This window comes from Melopsittacus undulatus, chromosome 1 (genome assembly GCF_012275295.1).
Source record: "Melopsittacus undulatus isolate bMelUnd1 chromosome 1, bMelUnd1.mat.Z, whole genome shotgun sequence".
Taxonomy (NCBI): Eukaryota; Metazoa; Chordata; class Aves; order Psittaciformes; family Psittaculidae; genus Melopsittacus; species Melopsittacus undulatus.
This window is the reverse complement of record NC_047527.1, coordinates 8,535,612-8,551,885: the sequence shown is the minus strand read 5'-3', so window position 1 is coordinate 8,551,885 and position 16,274 is coordinate 8,535,612. Positions and strand designations below refer to the sequence as shown.

The 16,274-nt window shown below is 41.7% G+C and overlaps 1 protein-coding gene across 1 annotated transcript in view; it reads left to right on the top strand.

The window, feature by feature from the left end:
• The window catches only part of TG (thyroglobulin), a 179,948-nt gene that overhangs the window by 104,177 nt on the left and 59,497 nt on the right, over positions 1-16,274 (top strand). Inside the window, exons 38-41 of the mRNA XM_034069710.1 lie at positions 299-521; positions 3,402-3,495; positions 7,987-8,146; positions 12,780-12,979. Coding sequence (XP_033925601.1) covers positions 299-521; positions 3,402-3,495; positions 7,987-8,146; positions 12,780-12,979 — 677 coding nt within the window. The remainder of the gene's footprint in view (positions 1-298; positions 522-3,401; positions 3,496-7,986; positions 8,147-12,779; positions 12,980-16,274) is intronic.

Genomic DNA, 16,274 nt, shown 5'->3' with positions numbered 1-16,274 from the left:
CTTTCCCTTCTCGTAGAAGTGCTCAGATTTGTTTTTCTAATGTGATGACTGATCTGGAAGAAATGTTTGAGTAGAGGTTTGGAAAGTTTAAATGTTCATATCTGGTAGCTAATGTATATCATAGCATTAAGTATTTTATAGGGAAAATTAGTACAAATTTATCTATGTTTCATTTAAGGAAGTGAAATAATCACAAACATTTTAAAATGAAGGGAAATGGGATTAATTTTCATTTCTGAAATGGTACTAACTTGAAAAAACAAAATTCTTTTTCCTCCTCCCCTCTTCTCCCCAATAGATTTATTCCTGCCCATTTCTGAATTGGGTTTAACCCCATCTGTGTACCTCCCATCCCATGGAGATCTGATGGGCAAATCCCAGGTGATCCAGGTTGGCTCGGAGTGGAAAAATATCAGCCAGTTCCTGGGAATCCCATATGCTGCACCTCCCCTTGCAGCAAGGCGCTTCAGTCCTCCAGAGCCATTTGCTTGGGTGGAAACATGGAATGCTACCGTGGCTAGGTAAGAAACCTCTTTGAACTGCTTGTCCATCCAGGTGTGTGAAAGTAGCTGGAATGATGATCATGATATTCATGTCCTGTCTTTCAAAAGAAGCAATAAGGTACAGATTAATACAAGTATGGGGCTTTGTTTCTCAAAAAGAATAATTACTCCATCTCAAGAAAAAGACAGATTCTACTACATTGCCTTAAATCTATGCATAATTCCTCATTGACTGTCTGCCGTTGATCCCTGTTCATTCTGAGTGCTTATACAGGTGATTATAATATTTATAGAAATAAATCTGTAGAATATTTAACCAAACAGGGCCACTTTAACACTGATGTAACTAGAAACTGTGGGCTTCATATAGAATCTCCTATATCTAGATCAGGCTGAAGGACCCAGATAGTATTTTCTGTCCCAAAAGAAGCAAATACTTGCTAAATTGCTTGGGCAGATGTTCAGGAATTCTAAGTGTTTTAGGTAATACCTTAAGAGGAAACTAGCCCCAGGAGCTATATTAGCAGCTAAGCTAAATTTCTCTTAAGTCCCTGTATCTAATGTTTCCCATTAGCTGGCCTTGGCTCTCCAGGGCTGTACAGACATCACTGCTTGGTCAGATTAGGTTGGAGACACTCAATGGACGTAGTCTTTGTGTGTCTGTCTGTGTTTCATTTAGTGTTATGATATGAAACCTGAAGGTTGCACCTGAGTTGTGGAGGTGTTTACAGCATAACCACAGTATCCATGCAGCCTCAGACTGTTGGAGGGATCTGGTGGGATGTGATTTTGTTTCCTCAGGTGCACAGTGATGTTAGGTTAGCACGCATACCACCAGCTCCTTCTGTCTGCAGCCACAGCATGGTGTCTGCTAGGGCTTTGGTAAGACCCGTCTGCATCTGCGGTCTCTCTTTCAGGACCTGAAGCCTGGCTGAGAGTTTTCAAAGCAATTTAGGGGCCTTAGTTAATCTCCTCCTATCTTGTGAATTCTCAGTGCTTTCTTAGGCCAATGAAGAACTTTGCCATTATCTTCTAGTATTCATTTAAGGCTAAAAAAAGTAGTTCTTTGAGCTTATTGAAGAGAATTGAGCGAACCCTACTCACACACTATACACAAGTCCAAAAAAATATAGGGTCAATGCTTTCTGTGTGCATGGAAGGCATTGACCCTATATTTTTTTGGACTCTGTGTTGGTGTTGCACTATATTTGTATATAAGAAATTCACATTAGCACAGTGCCATTATGATGGAAGGGAAGTATTTATTTATCAGCCTGGTCCTAATAAAAGACTTAAAAAAAACCCCAAAAGAAACTAAGCAAAACCAACCAAAACCCCCATCCAGCTATTGGAGTCTCCAGGTTCTGGAGGAGCTGTGGACTTGCCTCAGTAGGTGGCAGCCTTTCCCTGGAGTCAGTCTTGGCATGAGGAGATCTTGGGAGGTGAAGATGCCAATGGGTGATGATTCCTGCTGTCCTGTGGGAAGCTGTTTAATTAATAATGTTAGACCTGTTGTCCTGGCCTGGTTCCTACCTGGGGATTCTTATTTTGTCTGCCTAAAATGGCTTTAGCAGTGTTGGTTGGATATGATGTGCTTCACTGCATCAGTGTGAAAGCTATTGAGTGATATCACCATCCTAGGAACCTCCTCTGGGGAAAGATTTTGTAGAACTGCATTAAAGCTGGTCCTTTTCCTTGTAGTTTTCTATTAAATTCTTCAGTGTGAAGTTTTATAAGGGCATTAAAAATTTAGATAATTTAGAAATAAATCTCTGAGGTATTACTGTCTTTTCCATAGCCTCTTTTAGCTTCTTCCCTAATAAATTCTCATGCTTTTCCATAACTCACTATGTGATATAAATGTAGCTGTGAAGTAGAAGGAACTGGCTTCAAAATAGCTTTGATCTGAACTGCAAAAATCATCCACTTAATTCTTGTTGTGTGAGTGCTTGAGCATATGAATCTCACGCAGAAGATGGCCAGAAAATGATTTTCTGTACGTGGCTGGCTGCTGAATTCCTATTGAAAGGTTACTTTTACCATTGCTTGGCACTGTTTAATGGTGTGCTATGATGCTTAGAGCAAATGGGTTTAAAAATGTGTGAAAATCTTAAGCTTACCATATTTTCCCAAAGACCATTACAAATTAAAACAAATAACTGACATTTCAGCAACATAGCAGCCTTCCAGTATCTGAAGGGGGCCTATAAGGATGCTGATTAGGGACTATTCATTAGGGACTGTGGTGACAGGGCAAGGGGTAACAGGTTTAAACTTTAACAGGAGAAGTTTAGATTGGATGTAAGGAGGAAGTTCTTTACTGTGAGGGTGGTGAGGCACTGGAATGGATTGCCCAAGGAAGTTGTGAATGCTCCATCCCTGGCAGTGTTCAAGGCCAGGTTGGACAGAGCCTTGGGTGACATGGTTTAGTGTGAGGTGTCCCTGCCCATGGCAGGGGGGTTGGAACTGGATGATCTTAAGGTCCTTTCCAACCCTAAGTATTCTATGATTCTAACAGAGTGGATTACATAGGTGTGCAGGCAATAACGAGGGGAGACCTGGGCCTGGGACCCCCAGCTCTTACATCTGGTGCTAATTTTGTGCAGTTTATGCAAAGTGTGAGTTTTCTGAGAGCTTACTTCCAAGTTCTAATCCTTTTAAAATGAGGCTGATTTTTCTGAGGGAAGGATTCTAGACATGAAAATGTTTTGCATTTGTATAGGTTTATAAAACCCACATATATGTTACTAAAGTATAGGTGGGAATAGTTTTAAATGTGGTTGAGATCTGCAGGTTTAATGATTTTATGGACTTGATGCATCAAAATATAAGGATATAGCAGCAGCGGAAAGAGAATGCAAACCTTTTTATTGTCATTTTCCCAATCCGTGTCTCTAGGGCAGCTTGTTGGCAGCCAGGAGATGGAGAGGCCCCGTCATACTCTGTCAGTGAAGACTGCCTGTACCTGAATGTCTTTGTTCCTTCCACCACTGTAAGTAGGAGATGAGTTAATTCTTTTCAAAGTGCTTTTAATTGGCATAAATGATTCTTTTTCATGTGTTGTTCACAAAGCCCTTCAAGGTTAAATTAGGCTCTCTGTTGTTTTTGCTGGTGCAAGCATATTCCCTTATAGGCTTTCAGTGAGCAGTGCTTGGGTAACTAAAAGTGTGGCAAATTAAAAAGCTAGAAGACAGAGGAAGAGACAAAACACAAGAAGAAGGTGGCAGCACAGGAGAGGAAATTAAGGGCAGAAATGTCAATGTCCCTGAAATGAGGCCCTTTGTCCAGGAGATGATAACACAATACAATACATCACATCAACGCTTACCACTGGTCAAGCAGCAGCAGATGAGTTTTTCACCCTCATTCTCACTGTCCCCATTGGCATCTGTGGGAGCTCTGTTGAGGAAGGAGCATAGCAAGCAATGCTAGGTCTGTGCCCAGCCCACAAAGCATAAAACCAGATGTTTTAAAGATGACTGGGCCAATGGTACAATCTGAGAAATTGTTATTTGAAAGCTCTTGCATTTCTCATAAACAGATATAAAATAAAGCTCCAGGTTCAAGCCAAGCTTAGATGAGTGGCCAAACCCCTGGGGGACTGCGGATAAGGATGCTGAATAATATGTGAATCCCATTGAAGAGTGGGCCCAGAGCACAGGAACAGTTTTTCTTTCCAGAGAACTGGCAATATTCCGAAGGTGGTGATCATTATAATAGAAATTTATGGGCCTGTCATACTGCATGTCTGGAAATAGCTACTCTAGCTATCCGAGAGCAGCATACAGAGTCCCTTGCAGGCCCTTTTTAATCATCAGAAAGACCAGCAGTATGTTTTCTCCCTGCAGCATCAGGCTGTCATTTTGCCTTGAGTGAAGTCATTGCTTATTGAAAACATCAGGTCACTGTCCCAGGCAGTTTGCCATCTCCGCTTAAGTGCTGCTTTCAAGGTAGCTTACTTGAAAGCATTGTATTTTCTACCATCTGATAGATTAAATAGGCTTGTCTTTTCTCCTTAGTGGTACTGTGAACTGAATCCCTCCTGGGTTTTGTAGAGGTGTAAGGTAGATCTGATCGAGTCAATCAGTTTCACATGCATTAAGTCTGGCCCAAGAGGGAAACAAAACTTCTGGTTTTGCAGAAGTGGCTGGGAGCAGAAGGAAACATTTTCCTGTTTCTTTTTGTGGTGAGCTCTGTTTTTCACTCACATACAGAGAGCTATAGTTATATATTTTCAGCCCATGGAAAGTTAAATAAGCCAGTAAATATTGAATATAAAATCTCTTGGAAAGCAGCAAATGCAAGGGTTGTTCAGGAGGATTTTGAGCCTGGACAAGAGCACAGTGCAGGGACTGCTGCCGGTCACCAGAGGACTCTTAAGTGTCAAGCAGTGAAGAAGGTGAATGACATCACCTCATTTTGCTTCCATAGCTACGTGTACCACATAACCCTCCAAGTAAAACTGGCACTTCTGAGAGACTTTTTTCCACCTATAACCATCACCACCTGTCACACTAGCAAAGCAAAGCTGTGCCTCAGCTTGATTTACAAAGGGCTCAAATATAAGATCAAGAGTTGAAGTTCTCCCCTAAATAAGAATAGAAACTGTACCCCCTTTCTCTTCTCCCATCCCCTCCATGTGTTATTCCCACCCTTATCACATCATCCCTGTTGGACTCAATTCTTTAAAGAGCAATATTGTAGAGTAGTTAAAGCACTGGAGGGAGGTTGCCTGGCTTGGTAGAGTTTAAATCTAGCCCTGCCAAGTAGCTCATTATGGGCTTTACTGTAAGATGGAGAAGATAGTTCTGCATATGATGAAACCTTTCAGGCTTTCAGCTGACTTGCAGCTTCCTGGTGGATGCTGAACTCTCTCCATTAAGGGGTTGCACATGGGACCTAAGCCCCTACAGGCATGAGACCATGTGAGAGCTGCTGGACTCCCCAGAAGACATCCCCCAATAACTAAGCCAGAAAGCCATCTGCCCATGTCCCAGCTGGAAGTCTTTGCACAGATTTTACACCTCAAAGTGTGACTGCCTGCGTTATGTTGAGAAGCGTGGAGTAAAACCTGGCCAGTAGACTGGTATCCATGGCCTGTAGTATCTACACTGGCCAGTAGACACATGGTATCCATGGCCTGTCCACCAGGAATGTGCTGGTCCCACTCTGGCCAGCTACTGTGTGTGCTCCACCAGCATTGATGCTGGTGGTGCTGCATCTGAGCTTGATACCAAGTCGTGGTGGATGAAGGGACTGGCTCCAGCAGGCTCTGTTTAAGGTCTTGTGTTTGTTCTTCCTCAAGGATTTAATTGCAGTGGTTGATTGAATTTGTTTGAGAGCAAGGCTTCGGGAAGTTCACTTATATCCAAAATAAATGATTCAGTAGCTAATGTATAGTAAGAGATTATTTGGCTAGCAAATATACAGAGAAAGATAGATAGGGGGCATGAAATATCTCATATTGTGAGGCACAGTTCAACCAAAGCTTGAAAAACTAAAGCATTATACTATGCTGTTAAAAGGGCTAACAAGAAATGTGAAGGTAGTTACGTTAAACCAGCTTCATCTAGAATGTCCAAATCCATGAGCTTGAGACTGAAATCACTTGGAGTTAAAACCCAAATTATTTTTTCATTATATTTTACCTTTGCATAGGAGAGGGATCTGTCATTGCTCAACGCAGACTAGAAATGGGAACGATACGTCCAGACACTTGGCATGAGGCACAGCCCCAGTACTAAATCTTCCCCTAAATTGCTCCATATCTGTTACAGCAGGCTTTGTTTTACTGGTTTTAACTTTTATCTCCTGTTTTTGCCTTTCTTAAGCTTTTCATCATTACAGCATTGGGTAAAGGCACTCCACACAATGTCATACACAACTCAGAGGGCAGCTGGAGGTCATGGTGCTAGGCAGGCTGTGGACACATCAGAAATGCCTGTTTTGAACCTCAGGCTTAACTATGCTGAGCTGAGGGGACAGAACAGGCTCAACATCACATTTAATACCATTTTAGCTGACATGGCTCAATACGGTTCTATTTTAGAACAAATTTCTGTGTGAAAACAGATCCTTTCAGTTTTTTCGTTACCCGTACCTCTCTCTCTGTGCTACATGCAGTGCAGAAATAGGAAGCAGGGACCATTGTGAATTAGGCAATTTCTATTCAGGAGCAGAAGTTCCTGAGAGCGAGCAGCACATTTCAGTGCTTTGCAGTTCCTTGGGTTTTCTTGGTAACACTGTCATGTTTACAAGAAGCCGCTGAAGTGATTCTCCAGACAGATAAGAGAGGAGTGCACACAATCATCACAAATTAATGGCAGATGAGAGGAGTTTGCCTCCTATCCTGTAGTTTTGAAGCCATCGCTTCCCTGCTGCTCCTCCCATCCAGCCAAAGACATCATTTGCCAGAGCAGATGGGACTGCTGTGTTTAGCTGAGCCTCATCCAGAAAATAACAGCAGCAGAGCCCAATGCCCTGTAGCTGCAGGGATAAAAACAAACCTCAGATGTACTTCGATGCTGCTGCAGGGGCCACCAGCTCTTTGCAAAACATCACCAGCTGCCAATGCAGGGAAGGAGACTGGTATTTCTTCAGTGTCATCTCAACAGAACTGTAATCTGCTGATAAATGCTGAGGTCTCTTGGTGCACTTCTGCTTTTGTGCTGCTCATGCAGCAGCAGCCTGACTCCAGCCCTGCTGTGCCTACAGAGAGGGTCTGCACAGATGTGCTGCTGATCTGGGAAAAAGCCTCTGTTTCTGTGCAAGATCGTGTGGCTCTGTAAGGAGTTCTAACATGGGCAGCAGCCCATTGTATCTCCTTCCCATCCTGGGAGTCCTGCTGGGCTCTTTTAGGGCCCTCTGCTTCCCGAGATGTGGCTCTCTCCAATGCACAGAAAAAGTTCACTCTGCAGGACACCTCTCTATATATCTAATAGGGGAAAACCTCCACTGAAGGAGGAGTTCTTGTCAAGTGAGGTTTTGGAGACTAGGCAATATTTAACTCTGAAGATGTGAAGCAGGAAGCAGCCCTGCACAGCTATTGAGTTAGTCCTGCTGAAGATAAAGCAACCCAACAGGCCTTTTTCTTCTGCTTCTCACTTGTTTGAACTTTTCCCATGCATTTGTGTAAAGCAGACATGTTGCAGCAAAGATGAGCCCACCATGCACTCAGTGGCCAAGCCAGCAGGACGGGTCTGCGTTGAACTAACCTGGTAGAGACGATGGCTGATGGACCATAGTGATGCTATTAAATCTTCTTTATACTGGACATATTGTCCTCTTGAATGGTATATAGGTTATTGAGGCCAATTTACCCATAGCATTTCAGATAGATGGACAGATATTCCCTCATTATGGTCACTGTTAAAGAGCTATGAATGGCTTCAATAATGTTAATGGGGAAGATGCTTCTGTTCTCATCACCAACCTACAAAAGCAGTTGGCTACAGGGATATTAACCTGGTTGTTGTCATGACAGGTCAAAAACTTGTCAGTGTTGCTGTTCTTCCACAATGGAGGGAGTTACAGTGCTGAGGCTGGAAAGACAACCATAGATGGATCATACCTAGCTGCCGTCAGTAACATCATTGTTGTGATGGCAAACTACCGGGTCGGTGTTTTTGGCTTCCTTAGTACTGGTAAGTGACGAATTTCTAGAACAAGCACAACTATGGGCTAAATTGCCTTCTGTAACACTTCTGTTTCTATTTATTTTTTCTTAAAGTATAGTTATTTTTAAACTTGAAAAACCTGTATTTTTCACTGACTGTTTTGGGGAGATACCACTGGGAGTTGACGAGAACGGGGAGAGGCTATGGAGGCAAAGGGACAAAACCAAAACCCAAGCATTTATAGCAAAGCACTGGCTAGACTTATGTTTGCAGATGCAACTGTGGATATTGGGTTTTGCAGACACACATAAAGACAAGTTAGGCATCAGAATTCCTGCTAATTCCAGTGCTTGTTATTGTGGCTATGGTTTTCAATGTCTTCAACTTCCAACTGTTCCATCCATGGAATTTTGCATGTTCTGAGTTTGCATCCCTTCCCCATACTCTAGTATTTGGGATTTTTTTTTTGCTTTCCTATTGCCTCCTAATATGAATTGCCATTAAAAACTACTCAAATACTCATTATATACAGGATTTTGTCTTCTGCAAAGAGGCACGTACAAGTGAAAATGCACATTCACTCTCCCTAAACCTCTGCTTTAGTGCTGTCTGGTCTTTGGAATTGTTTTTTTCATCTTGCCTTTTACTAGATTTGGCTGCTTAAGCAAGTAGGGAACACTTCTCTCCAGCACCTCTCAATTCTGCCCAGCGCAGGAGAGCTTAGAGAACCATGGAGAGAAAATGCAATGATTGCAAGCGGAGCTCCTGTTCCATCCTGCTGGTAGCAATCCTTGACCTCTCTAGTGGACATTTTAATACCTATATAATCTTTAGGAAGTTGTATTTGCCATGTTTGCAAATACCAGACTCAATACTTTGGCTCGTGGTTCTTTTAAGTATTCACTGCTAGTGATGCTGCCTGGATTTTGTCTAGTGTGGGGTGTGTAGCTACAGCTACAGGTTATTGTTTCTCTTCTCTGTTTTACTGTTCAAAGCTCATTCCCAAGAAAGCCTGTTTTTCATTCAGTAACCAGATTGCTGGCACTACAGATTCCTTACTCATTTAGATAAGAAGTTGGTAATAGGTGTATCTGGGGAAAGAATCACTGTTTTCATCAGTGTAAACCAGATGCTTGTGAAAGTGATACTGTGGCTTCATTTTGGCTAGAGCAAAATGTGGTGTGGAGCTGTGTGTGGTTCCATTACGCAGCACTGCCCACACGTTACCCACTAACCTCCTTCAGCCCTACAAAGCTCACCTAGATTCCTTCCAAAGTGGAAACTGCTAGCTGGGTTGAATATTATATACCGATATTTATATGATAGTCTGTCACTTAGAGATTTTTCATAGGGATCTACATGTATGTCTGGAAACGCATGAGCTGAATGGACTGAGTTTAGAGATAGAGGTGGTTCATTATGAGTGAAGAGCATGCAGGGGCCCTCTTCTCTGTACTGTGGAATTGCAGCCAGGGAAAAGTGCGGTCTTTCCTGTGCATTTGAGGAGATCTTGTTGCTCAGGAGCAGGAGCAAGAAGGAAAAGCTCTTTGCAAGAGTCATGGGAGCAAGCTAAGCACCACATTCATGTGGTGCCCTAAAAATTCCTGAATTCCATGTTAGCCCTAAAAATTCCTTCAGTGCTCTGCTACCCTATGTCCTCTTTAGTCCATGTAGAGACGATGAGTGTGGTATGTTTGTACCAGGCCCCTATCAGCATGGATTTTCAGTCATGCTCATTCTGGTGAGCAATGCTCCCACTGCAAGGTCTATTCCTGGTTGATGAAATACCTCTGACTCCCGTGCATGACAGGTACCCACTGGGGAATTTCAGTGAAGGTCAGATACTGTAAAGGGTTTTCTTAAGGCTCAAACCAAATCTTTAATGATATGCCAGGGTGGTTTCCATTCTTACTGAAAGACCTGGACAAATCCCGGTCCCTTGGAAGTTTAGCCACCAGTTTCACAGGAGACAGGAGTTCACCCTTAAGACTGTGAGGACATTAGCAGCAGGGACTGTTGGAGGGCCCTGAAGTTACAAACAAAAGTTATGATCTTGTGCGCAATATCAGTTCATGGTCCAAGTAAGCAAAGTGCTGAGTCCTCTCATGTTGACTTGTTATAAATTACAAAATGAGAAATGAAAGAGTTAAATGGAGATTTTAGGGAATGAAGGGAAGTGAAAACAACAGGGTTTTTTGTTTGGTTGGTTTGGTTTGGGTTTTTTGGGGGTTTGGGTTGTTTGGGTTTTTTTTCAGTTCTGCAGTTGTTTTGGTGTCTCATTGACAGGGCTTTTGCAAGCAAAGAGCTTGTGTTGTTCTAAGTATGAAGGATATGAATTTTATTTGCTATCACCCATTAATGCTGCAAAAAGTGATGAACATTCTTGCTAGTGCCTTCATCTCCCACTTTGCACCCAAAAAAGTTAAGGTAAATTGTCAGTAATATGGGTGGCAGGAGTATGGAGAATACAGTCATATTTTTAAGCCTGATTCTTTTAAGAGTCTATGAAGTCATATAAACAAGGATTATTTTCATGCTTAAATTTAGCACCATTGTTCTTCTTCAGTTTAATAGTAACAAAAATGCATGTGTATGTCCTTGTTTGCTTCTTTCTGAACACTGGTTTCTTTTCATTCTCCTGTGGTCCTCAGGAATGTGTTCTTTTCCTGCAAAAAGGCAGTGGGAAATATTCCTCACATACATGTCTCTTTTGGTTCAACTACTGTAAATGTCCATGCATGCATTTGTTCCCTAGTGGGGAACATTTCACAGCATGATTGTGGTTTTTGCCAGGGCAGAAGGAACTGGCTGTCTTTCTCTCCTTGCTCATGTTTTTAGTATGCCAGTAGCAAGGCACATTGTGTTGCTAAAACATTTACATGGATTTACATACAATAATATCTTCACCAAAAGGGTTGTCAAGCACTGGAACAAGCTGCTCAGGGAAGTGGTTAAGTCACCATCCCTGGAGGTAGTTAAAAGACATGTAAATGTGACACTTAGGGACATGGTTTAGTGGTGAGCTTGGCAGTGCTGAGATAACAGTTGGACTCAATGATCTACAATTCAATGATTCTATGATTTCACTTCATCTGGGGAGGTCTCACAAGGCCCACAGCAAGCCCTTGAAATGATATTTCCTTTTTAACACCATAGAATGGTTTTATTGCTGGATTGAGAACCCTGGGAAATGGTCATGGTGTGCAGAACAAACTAAAACAACCCTAAAAAACTAAAGCAGGGAAAGTTCTTCCTCCATTGCTTCACTGGTGTGGCTTGGCCTGAGCATCTTAAACTGTGGCTGTAGGTGGAAGGTTGTAGCTTCTGGGGCCATTTAGTTCTTGGCTGCCTCACTGTGAAGGCACTTATAGAGGTGGCTATTGTGATGTCCATAAGAGCTGCAAGGCTGTCAGTAATCTGCTCTCCTCTTTATTCTGTTCTGCTGCTTAAATTGTCTGTGATCTCTCAGTAATTCATTATGGGAAGCATATGGTTATCTACTACAGGATATATACTTCCAATTACTCTTTGCCTGAGGCAGGGCTACCTGTTCACAAAGTGGCATCTTTTTATTCCACTATCTGTTCATTTTGATCCAGTAGTTTCTGAGCCTCTCACATTAAAATTGTACTATTTGGTCTTGGCAATGGAAGAAACAAATAGTTTCAGCTGTGTTTCTGTTCCTGGCTTTTCTGTCTTTTTTTCTTACATCCAAGTTTTAAATGCGGAGAATTTAAAATCATTAAAAATGAATGCTTCATTGTGGATTAAGAAGCAGCAGACAGTGAACAATCGTTTTCTATTCCTTTCTTACAGACTGTGCAGGATTTACTTATTTCTGCTTTTGTTGCTAAAAAAGTTAAGCTTGTCTAAGGGTTTGTATCATTAGATGCTTTCACCATTGCATTCCTATTATTCAAATCAGGTTACCACTGGTTGGTATTTAAAAGAAAGTAGTCTTTCAGTGGTAATACCTAAGCATAGGGGTACATGATTCATTATTTTTGTTTTATTTTCCTAGGAACAAAAATATGAATACATATAAATAAGATCTCAGTTAGACATAGGTCAGTGTCAAAGGATATATGTGGAGATATTATAAACTACAAAGTTATATCTGTATGTATTTCAAGAAATGCAAGATGATGTTACATAAATGATTGGTCAGACATGGTAAGTGTAAAAGGGATATAGGAAGCAAACAGATGCAATTGGGTGTACTCAAGGGAAACAGCTGATGGGTCCCTTCCAATTTGGCAAACATGCTGAATTTTTTTGTTTGCTTTTAATTTCTTGTAAGATCAAGCTACTTATGTAGAAAAAGAATCTCATGGCCTGAATTTATGGATACTTGAGCCTGGATTCAAGTCTCCTGCCATGAGCTGTCCAATTGCAGCTCAGAAGTTGGAGTGTTATTTTTATGTCACCAGGACAGACAGTTAGGCACCTCCAGGGATGCCTGGTGGAGTGGTAAAAGCTGAAATGGAGTCCATCTGTAAAGTGATGACCTTGGAGGAGACCACTTCAGATGCTGAAACTCTGGTATCAGTTTTGCCAAGATTCAGCTGCAAGAGCTGCTAAAAATGTAATGTTCAATCAAAACTTCAAATATTTATAGTTGTGGTTTTTTTTGGATCTATTTCATTATTTCCTCCAATAGGTTCTCCTGATGCGAGTGGAAATGCTGGCCTTTTGGATCAGTTAGCAGCTTTGAAGTGGGTGCAGCAGAACATAGCGAGCTTTGGAGGAGACCCAAGCAGGGTTTCTTTAGGAGCTGACCGTGGTGGAGCTGATGTTACCAGCATCCACCTGCTCACAGAGACAGCTGATACGGACCTCTTCAGAAGGGCGGTGCTGATGGTAAGTCCCATTCCTGCCACTTCATAATCATTGTGAAAGGATGTTAAACACATGAGGATGTGGCAGTGTGTGGGTGCTGGTTTTATTTCATCCATACCTTGGCAGCATTAATAGGGCTGTTATTGCTATAGTTATTTTTCATCTCACCTGTGACCGCTGTCTCCAAGAGCTGGGTGCTTCACAAGGATGTACAAGAGATGCACTTTGGTGGTTGATTTAGTCATACTAAGAATCTGGTTTTCATCACTGTGGTTTTTTTGTGTATTATATAAATAGTCTTGTTTCATAACTTATAGGTACAACAGGTTAGTTTCCATTCCATAAATACAATTGTTGATCAGCAGTTTTAGACTGATGAGCCCAACATCTTCATGTTGAAAGTATCCAATCTTTTTATCTGATCTCATAACAGCTTTCATTTAAAAGAAAAGCAAGTTTCAGGCAGAGAATAAAAATCTGTTTACCCCCAGGCTTGTTTGTTGTCAGCTCAGGCTATTTTCACAGTCATCCCAAATGATCTGTATATTCACAGCACTTCCAGTGTCAAATCTGGGGACTTTTTTGCCAGCATCAATACTACTGTTGATCTTTACAGTCTCGGATAATAGTAGCATCCTATGAAATACAGCTTAATCTTCAGTGGAGGTTTATATATGCAGCAGAAATAGCATGTGGACAAAATAATCTCTCTGCTAGCAGTGCTGACTCAAAATAAAAAAATCTTGACTCGAAAATGATGACATCTCTATGCAATAACTTTTCTTCAGTGTGTCCTTGCTCCAGGAAATATAACTTACTTTTTGCATCCCCATGTCTCAATAAGGTTGTTTTAATTGCATAGCTCTAGCGGGGAAGGCAAGGGAAGTTGATGGAAATTGCTGTTCAATAGTTGTTTTTCTGTGTCATTCTTGGATAGTTCCTTATACAGTTCCTATACTTTTACTCAGCGCTTGGCATAGCCATTAGTTTGCTAGAAACCCATAGCTCTTGTCTGTCAGAGTATGGTTCCATCCTACCCTTTCTCTGAAGTCACATACCCTTTTCTGACATTGGTCAGGATGGGGCCCAGTGAAAGCTGTAGCAGGATACAGTGCAATTTACCAGTTGAGCAACTTATGAAGGGAAATGTAAGGCCCTCTTTGTTTATCATTACTTCTGGACTGTACTTACACATTATGTCTTGTCTTTTGTAAAATAAAGTTTGAACTCCTCCTTTTTCCTACAGCGGGACATCAAATAATGGAGAACAGTGCATAGAGCAGGCACGTGCATCAATTCTTCCCACTAGCGTTTGTAACAACAGTTTTCTTCCTCGAGCTGTGCATACCATTGTCTTGGCAAAAGCAGCATCTCCACTTATTTCAAAGGAATGTTAAGTATTTATCCTGACAGAGTCACAGTGGATTTAGTTTTCTTGTGAAATACACTGGTGAAATCAAAAGCAAGCAGTAATAGCAGTGGCTTGATTTTTCAATTCATTTTTTTGGTAATGATATTATGCAGAATGCAACTGTTGGTTTACTCAGATTTCTCACCTAGACCTCCTGTCCAGGGATGCACCTTGGTTTTGTTCCAAGATGCCAAAATCATTGCGTAATTTTAATATTACTGTGAAAAAGGAGGTGCATATGGACAAAGAATCATGAAAGTGAGAATATGTACCAGATATAGCTTTCCAGAGGGGAAAATCCCATGAAGCAATACAGCTTTTCTGCAAAAGTTAGTTTTGTGCTCTTTACTTGGTCTTTGTCATGCATAACAAAATAACACTATTTCTGAGCATGTAGAAAGGTGTGATGCATGAAGCTTTCTCTACAAGATGTGCACCTGAAATAGCAACGTGGTTTTGAGTTTCTCTATGTCTTTCTATGAGAGATTTTGTTTGGAACAGGTCTGAAAAAAGATGGTACAAAATCACTGCAAAGATGTCATGGGGACCTTTTGTAACTTTTCATCTTTCAGTAGTATGATTAGAAAAAAGTTTCAGTGATTATGGTTTTGGTTTAAATCAGTGAAGGGTATTAATCTGGTGTTTGACTTAATCTTTCGATTAATTACTTCATTTACCAGTTCAATTTTGACGTAGAAGCATGGATCAATGGTATGGATTGCCTCCATCTCTTGCAGAAGGCTATGGAGGGCAGATCTGTTGGGTGTCCCCTCCAGGCATTCCCTGGTGGGCATCAGGAGGAGAATTCCCAGCTTCCTCCACCCAACGCAAGGGAAGACACCAGGTCCCTCCTGGCCATGCAAGCAGGTCAGCCAGTGGTGGAAAGAGCAGATTTGTTGCCCTACTGAAAACTACTGCATTCAGCTGACACGAACTCTAAATATTCTATGATTAGCTACCCTTTAGATCCCCTTTCTTCCCCCTTTTCCCATTTCTCTTTTTTTTCCCCCCTTTACCACCCTCATTCCTTCTCAAACCAACCACATCTCCAATTTCTCTTCGTTAACCCCAGGTTTTTTTACATCTCTACCCAAATTTGATATTTCTGATATTGTTTCTTAGGTGATCTCAGATTTTTATGGAATCACCTCAGTGCTATTGACCCTTGCAAGGTCGTGTTTCCCAAAAGGTCCCAAGTATAGTTTTTCAGTTACCTGGGAGAAATGGCCAGACTTCACAGAGTTTCCCCCCACCATCTGTGAAATCCAGCCATCCCTTATGGCACAATTCATAAGTTTTTGTCACCTTTCATTGTTACTGTGAGGGTGACCAAGCACTGGCACAAGTTGCCCAGGGAAGCTGTGGAGTCTCCATCCCTGGAGATATTCAAAAGCTGTCTGGATGTGGTCCTGGGCAACTGGCTTTTGGTGACCCTACTTGAGCAGGGGGGTTGTAGCAGGTGACCTCCAGAGGCCTGTGACTGGTCTGTGACTCTGTGGACCTGTTGTCACCAGAACATGTCTTACCATCTTCCTACAGAGCATGTTCCAAGTGCTGCCCAGTTACATGGGCTCTTGGATTCTTCTGTTGCTTTCCATCAAAGATGCCTTCTGTCAGTGTCATTGCAAGACTGGGTGTTTGTATTAATTGCATGTGAGGTTTTCCATTGTCTAAAACCAACACGAAGTCACTATTGGATATTATTTTAATGAATAAATACAAGTCATGACTTGACTTCAAAATCTGTAATGCTCCCCATACACATTTCACTGGGTAAAATACAGTCACCATAACATAGTAACGATCAGTAACAATAATGGGATCATACAAACACCTAGGGTTCCTGAGTTCATCTTGCTTTGTGGTTTTCAATGTTTGCCAGCCAAATTACATTCATCCATAACA